The sequence below is a fragment of the Citrus clementina genome, unplaced genomic scaffold (assembly GCF_000493195.1).
Source record: "Citrus clementina cultivar Clemenules unplaced genomic scaffold, Citrus_clementina_v1.0 scaffold_5, whole genome shotgun sequence".
In the NCBI taxonomy this organism is placed as follows: Eukaryota; Viridiplantae; Streptophyta; class Magnoliopsida; order Sapindales; family Rutaceae; genus Citrus; species Citrus x clementina.
This window is the reverse complement of record NW_006262201.1, coordinates 14,343,656-14,351,018: the sequence shown is the minus strand read 5'-3', so window position 1 is coordinate 14,351,018 and position 7,363 is coordinate 14,343,656. Positions and strand designations below refer to the sequence as shown.

General features: G+C 37.6%; 1 protein-coding gene across 1 annotated transcript; it reads left to right on the top strand.

The window, feature by feature from the left end:
- Positions 1–455: 455 nt before the first annotated feature.
- Positions 456–7,118, top strand: LOC18040251 (B3 domain-containing transcription repressor VAL1). The gene is made up of 13 exons (XM_006431957.2): positions 456–774; positions 871–1,012; positions 1,702–1,783; positions 1,874–1,975; positions 2,503–3,170; positions 3,305–3,401; positions 3,503–3,677; positions 3,841–3,917; positions 4,028–4,450; positions 4,586–4,635; positions 5,256–5,369; positions 5,485–5,552; positions 6,199–7,118. The coding sequence occupies exons 2-13, from the start codon at positions 900–902 to the stop codon at positions 6,909–6,911; spliced, it is 2,682 nt and encodes an 893-aa protein (XP_006432020.1). The 5' UTR covers positions 456–774; positions 871–899; the 3' UTR covers positions 6,912–7,118.
- Positions 7,119–7,363: the final 245 nt, after the last annotated feature.

Sequence of the window (7,363 nt, the reverse complement as noted above, 5' to 3'; positions counted from 1 at the left end):
TCAATTTAGGTCCAGCCTAATAGGGCTCAAACTTTGACCCAAATTTTAATCGGGCCCTCATATTTAAGCCCGAACCTAACGCAAAATTCTTAAATTTAGGTTAAAGTTCGAAAAATTCAGGTTAGGTCAATCAAACCAAAATTTAGGTCGGGTCTTTTTACTCATAGGGTTAAATAACTCAGTCCATAAAAAATATTAACACAAATTAAATATTGTAATATAAGTTAGTCTCTTTCTAAATATTTGAAAAGCAAGAATAAGTTGACATGTCACTTGATGGCAACACGTTTCATGGAAATACAACCACCAGGTAGTGAGAAAATCAATGAATACCGATAAAGAAGATTTTATTATTACAAATAGAAAGCCAATCCAATGACCGGTCACAAGAGTCACGAAACCGCCGGGTCACCGTATCAGTGTCCAAGAAAACCAACAAAGACAAAACAAATGAGAGATAGAGCTTAAGACTTGTTAAGCGGTGTGTCTTCAAGTGTCGTGCATGCATTTTATGCATCTGTTTACTTTGCATGCACTCTCTCTCATCTCTCTTGCTTTCTTGGTCTTATAGCATAACAACAACTACCGCGCCGTTACTATTTCCTTTTTCTTCAACTCACTAGCATAATAAACCCACCACCTTTTACCCTTAGTTGACTCACTTCCTTTGCTTATTTCATTTTTTAAAGCATATGAACTGGGAACATGGCGTTATCATTTCAATAATGGGTTTGTTTTCCTTTTTGAAGATCTGGGTTCGTTGATTCAAACGAGGTATTTTACATTGTTGCATGTGGGTATCTTGATCAACTTGAAAGGGGTTTTAGGGTTTTTTTAACTTAATTAATTTGTTTTTGTTTTTGGTTTTAGTTGCTAACAGTGTTAATTTGGCGTTAATAATGGGGCCGAGGATTTGCATGAATCCAAAATGTAGAACGGCTAATACCCATGAATGGAAAAAGGGCTGGCTTTTGCGATCTGGTGTCTGTGCTGATCTCTGCTACGATTGCGGGTACTTGTTCTCTTTATCTAATTTAATTTTTAGAATTTTTCCTAAAATTGGGGGTTCGAAAGTTGAGATTTTTCTTCATTAATGCAATTCTTTTATATTACAGTTTAATTGCAAAATATAATTAGCAACGCTACTGGTTATTGATATATTATACTCCGCTTAGTTTGTTATTTTTATTTTTGTTTCTAAGATTTTTATAGAATCACCATCGGTCCCTATAATTTTCCCAAATATAACTCTTCAGTCCCAAGCCCCGAATAATGTATTAAAATAGTCTTTTACGTCATTGTTAATTGAATTGATGTGATGCTTTGCAAGTTGAAAGGAGTAGCAAGTTCAAATGCACCCTGCTCTGTGTTTTTAGTTTCTGAGCTATGTGAGATATCTGGCTTATTAGAAATTCTGTGGGACTTTTTTTGAGTTTCTGTAATGCATTAAGTTTATAATTTTACAAGTTAAGGCAATGTCTTTTATTAGTTTCTTTCACTAATTGACATTCTACTTGTATATTCAGATACATCTCTATGTTCAACAAAGAAATATTGCACGACTTTTTTTTTTTCTGTTTTTAATCATTATTTAAACATTTTTTGACCATTTTAGTAGTTTTTTTTAATTTGTTCATTATATTCTATTGTATTGATTTTTTTTATCGTTTCTTCCTCGATTTGGAATTGCATGTACTTTAGATCTGCATATGAGAATTTCATCTTCTGTAATACATTCCATTTAGAGGAACCTGGTTGGAGGGAATGCAATTTCTGCAGCAAGGTAATTTAACAGACCACTTAGTTTTGTTACATTCGTTGTTTCTCTGTCTTGAACTTTTCATCTTTAACTGAATCTGTTATACCGTGCCAGCGTCTCCACTGTGGATGTAGAGCCTCAAATTCTTTCCTTGAGCTCTTGGATTATGGGGGAGTTGGGTGTAGGAGCTGTGCAATGAGCCCTCGACTTCATTTGGTAAGTTGAATTCTGATTGTTTATGTTGCAGGATGTTATTGTGTAATGTTCAATTACCATGTTGAGTTTGATTAAGTCATGGTTTGCATGAGTTAAAAGGTTGTAGCCCTTGAATGTAGCTAATCAATATGATATCAGTTAGTGCTGCCTTCTGTTAAAAGGTTTTAGCCCGTACATGAATTTGGGAATGCAAGTTGGTCACATATGCTGTTACAATGGCTTTAGTAGCAATAACTTGATTTGTGTTGATTATTGCTATGCTTCATCTGTCTATTTGTCAAAGCCATGAAGCTGGATGTCTGATTCAAGTGTAGAGTTGCAAATATTATGTTTGAAGCCTTGATGTTAAGTCTGTTTTGTAAATTGAAATTCTTACCATGTGATTGCCGGAAAAAAGCTAATGGTGCTTTTCTCCGCTTAATTTTGGTTCGTGACTGTTGTTTTGAAGAATTTGAATTGGCAGATTAAGTGATTTGGTTAGTAAGCACTTGTTCTTTATACTGCCCTCTATAATTTTCTCCTTGCAGATCCAGAGGGATGAAATTCCTAATGGATTTGGTGCACTTACGAAAAAGGATTCAGATGACACGCAAACTCCTATGCTTGAAAATAGGGTAGTTGGTGATGGCACTGCTGAAGGAAAATTAACACAGTTGTGCAGAATTATGGAGGCTAATGAACCCAGTTTTCTGGCTCCATTTCAGAGGGGAGATACAATTGTATCTCTTGGGCAAGAGAAAAGGGAAGAGCTAAGGCTTCCATTTGTTGAAGTTGGCACGGGATTTTCTAGTCCAACTAAACTATCTTCTAGATCATCTAAATTTACCAAGCCAGACGGTAGTAGATCTATGTTAGACGTTAGAGATATGCCCGAATCACTCGCTCAACGATCTTCGAGTATGAGTTTGGGAGTGCCAGCAGGGTGTTCAAATTTTGTACCACCCTTTTCTAATGGGGCTGCCGATGGAAGGGAACCATGCAAAGCACATCCTTCCTTTCAACAAGGTCAAAGGTCTCGCCCAATTTTGCCCAAACCCTCCAAAACTGGCCTTACCATAAGTTCTGAGACAAAAAAAAGTACTGCTTCTCAACTTCGGATTGCAAGACCACCTGCTGAGGGCCGGGGTAAAAATCATTTACTTCCTCGATACTGGCCAAGGATTACTGACCAAGAGCTCCAACAACTTTCTGGAGAGTATCCGTTTATGTGTCATTGTTTTCATCATAAAGTTCCTTTATTCTATTAGATATCTACTTCAGTGACAGCATTTGTATTTCTTTTATATGTTCCTTTAACCGTAGTGTTTACCTTAACTTTATTTCTTAAAGCTTGAATTCCACTATTGTGCCGCTGTTTGAGAAGATTCTAAGTGCCAGTGATGCCGGTCGAATTGGTCGTTTGGTTCTCCCTAAAGCGTGTGCTGAAGTAGGTTTCAAAGAATAATCCATTTCATTGTTTTGTTTCCACTTTCCCTTCTCTATTTCATTTTTTTTCTCTGCATTTGTATGAACTGGAAACCAATGCAGGCATATTTTCCTCATATTTCTCAATCAGAAGGTGTTCCTTTGAGGGTTCAAGACGTGAAAGGCAAAGAGTGGGTGTTTCAGTTCAGATTTTGGCCCAATAACAACAGCAGGATGTATGTTTTAGAGGGTGTAACACCTTGCATACAATCTATGCAATTACAAGCTGGTGATACTAGTATGATTCATTCTATTCTTACTAGGGATGATAAAAGTAATATCTATGCTGATTACTTTATTTATGTGGTTATCTGTTAATTTGCTAGCTCTCAATTGTTTTCTTACTGGAAGTAATAATGCATCAAATATTCCATCTCTAACTTTTATCGTTTTGATTGCAGTAACATTTAGTCGGATAGATCCTGGAGGCAAACTTGTAATGGGGTTTCGGAAAGCACCAATCCCTGGAGACATGCAGGTCAAGCTTCATAAGCGTACTTTACCTTTTTTGTGCGTCTTCTTAAAATATTAGAAGGATTGTGTTCTTTTAAGGAAGTCATGTATGAGTTACACATATTATATTAACAGGATGCTCAAACATCTGCCATAACAAATGGCTGTCCTGGAGAAAGTTCTCTTTCTGGTGTTACTGAGAATTTGCCTACTGTAAGTGGTTATTCTGGTCATTTCCAAATGCTGAAAGGAAGCAAGGACCCTCACATAGATGCTCTGTCAGAACATTTGAGTTTAGCTGAAGGGGACAATGGTTGGCATAAAAGTGAGAACCATGGACAGAAGACAAATGAGGATTCACCACAGAAATCTTTGCTGGGCATGGAGAAGAAGAGGACTCGAAATATTGGGTCCAAAAGCAAGAGGCTGTTGATGCACAGCGAAGAAGCTATGGAGCTCAGACTTACATGGGAAGAAGCACAAGACTTGCTTCGACCATCCCCAAGTGCCCGACCAAACATTGTCACTATTGAGGATCATGAATTTGAAGAGTATGATGTGCGTATTACAGTCTTTGATTTTGTTTGTTTATCACTAATAATGTACGATATCATGTTGCAAAATGTTCAAGTTGAATTTCAAATTTCACTCTTTCATGGCTGAATATCTAACCAATGTTTTTTCTGTAATTAGGAGCCCCCAGTTTTTGGAAAGAGGACTGTGTTCACTGCTAGGCCATCTGGGTAAGGACTCAATGATATGTTGCTTATATTTTTCAATTATGTATCTGGAGTAGAAGAAAAATTTGATGGGTGGAAGTAAACTATTTTATATTTTCTCACTGGATCACATAAGTGTTTTGACCTAGGGACCATGCTTCTTCCAAGTTTGCATTGAATGCCATCTAAATGTTTGAGACTTTTGGTAGAGTATGTGGCCTGAAGAATATTTGTGTCTAGGTCCTTCATCTAAAACTTCTGAGTTTTCAAATGGCTACTGGTAGTGCTTTTTACAATTTTAATCTGCAGTAGATTGGGCCCTAACTGCCTTGACTCTATCATCCCTTCTTATATGTAACTATTAAAAGTTAGGACAATGAGGGTGAGAACTTGTGACTTCAGAGCTAATGCGGTCATCCTTGGTTTGTCCTCATTTTCTGTTGCATGTGCCTTCATTGTTCATTTCCCTTGAACCTTGCATATGAAGAGGAAGAATTGCATGGCTCCTAGAGGGGACAATATGTCGCCACTATGGTAAAAGGCTTTCCTTTTAAGTCCTTTTCTCCTTCCTGGTAAAGCACATCTTGCAGTCCATTTTATGCTAAATAATTCGTCTTGTGCTGAATTGTCAAAACTTTGTGTAGGGAACAAGAACAATGGGCTCCGTGTGATGATTGCTCCAAATGGCGAAAATTGCCTACAGATGCTCTTCTTCCTCCAAAGTGGACATGTTCGGATAATGTTTGGGATTCAATCAGGTGCAGCATGTTTTTGTAATATCTATTTTTTATTTTTGGTCAAAATGTTTTATACTAAAATATTCATGAGGTTGGTCTCTTATTTATGCTCCTGTGGTTTATGATGTGCTCCTAGGTGTTCATGTTCTGCAGCAGAGGAGATGATTCAGAAGGACTTGGAGAATCTTCTCAGAGTGGGAAGAGGTATGAGTCAAGCATCTGTCTTTTTGATTCCAGCACAAGTTCTATATGCAATGACTGGCTCAGAGGATAGCTTCAAAAATTAGTGATAAAGAAGTATCTCCGATAGAAATGCTTTTGATAAATAGTTCTTTTTGTGAACTTGCTGCTTAGTGAGTAAACCTTTGGATATGAAAGACAGAATTCTAAAACCCATGACAGGATCAGAGAAGGGCGTTGGAAATTATAGTAATATTGCATTATTTCTGACAGAAATTCTGATGATGGATAATTCTTTTAGTCAAACTTGATGCACGTGAGTAAAACCTTTGGTTATAACAGTCCAATCAGTTTAATAGCATGCCTTAATATGTGGTGCATGCATGTATTATGCCTGGGATTTGTTCGTCATGGTGGATATGGATAGTGCGTGCTACATTTGGATGCTCATAGGTGTGTGAATTCGTGTGGATCAGAGTTCATTGACTTGTCTACATTAAATGATTGTTTGTACTCATTAGTGGCCATACTGCTTAAATTTTACTTCAGTACAAATTGTCTGGTAATCTTATGAAATGACACTGGTAACTGTGTCTCATGGGAAGCCATTGTTTAACCTTGAATACTTTCCACATACTTCCTTTTATCTTTCTTTGAACATATTGTCCAGAATCCAAGAAACGTAAAATAGTAGAAAGCCAAAGGCGAGACCAACAAAACGAGCCTTCTGGCTTAGATGCTCTAGCTACTGCTGCAGTTCTAGGAGACTATGCGGGGGACTCAGGTGAGCCTTCTTCAGTTGGAGCCACTACCACCAGACATCCTCGGCATCGCCCTGGCTGCACTTGCATTGTATGCATTCAGCCTCCAAGTGGCAAGGGAAAGCACAAACCCACTTGCACATGCAATGTGTGCATGACTGTAAAACGCCGTTTTAAAACCCTCATGCTGCGGAAGAAGAGACGTCAGTCAGAACGTGAAGTGGAGGTGGCCCAGAAGAACCACAGTGACCAGATGGGTGACTCAGAAATGAATGGTTCAGTGAAACAAGAATCAGTGCCTACAAGTCATACCGATAACGAAATAAGCCAAACAAAAAGTCAAACTGAGGTGGCTGAGTCCAGCAGTGCACAGATAGGCCTCGACCTGAATTGTTATCCCAATCGTGAGGACATGCAACCTGAAGAGTCGAGAGTTAGTATTATGACCCTTGACCGAGTGGCCAGCGTGCCATTAGAGGATTGTCATCCAAATGGGTTGGCAAGCCTGAGCTCATGTATGCTCCAGCAAGTTAATAATGGGGATCATGAGAGACTTTTGTCTGATGAAAGGTTCTTAGCATCTGTGGGTTGGGGGCGTGATCAGGAGCCAAATTTAGACTGACGCCCTTTTCTTTTCCGTAAAGTGTTTGTTTGTTTATTTATTTTATTTTTGAGTTCTCAAAGAAATTTTTCTTTTTTTACACTTGTCATCTCAGCAATACCACCAAAGGTTAATTGGTATGCTCCAGAACTGTTTGCAAAGTCTGAAATGTAATATTTATTTATTTTTTTTTTAATTTTTATTTTCAGCAACAGTTCTTACAAACAATTTCAAGATGTTGAACGAATTTTTTTTTGCTATAGGTATGTAGTTGAGATTTATGGTATGTATTTCAAATGGTATATCATACCAAAGTAAAACAATACCTAACACGTCAAGTGTAGAATTCTACCACCTGATAGTAGCTCACTAATCACTACTCGTACCTTCAACCACTAAATCAAAATCACTACTCATAATTATAACGATTTTTTATGTATGAATATATTTATGTTATTTTGTGCAATTTTACT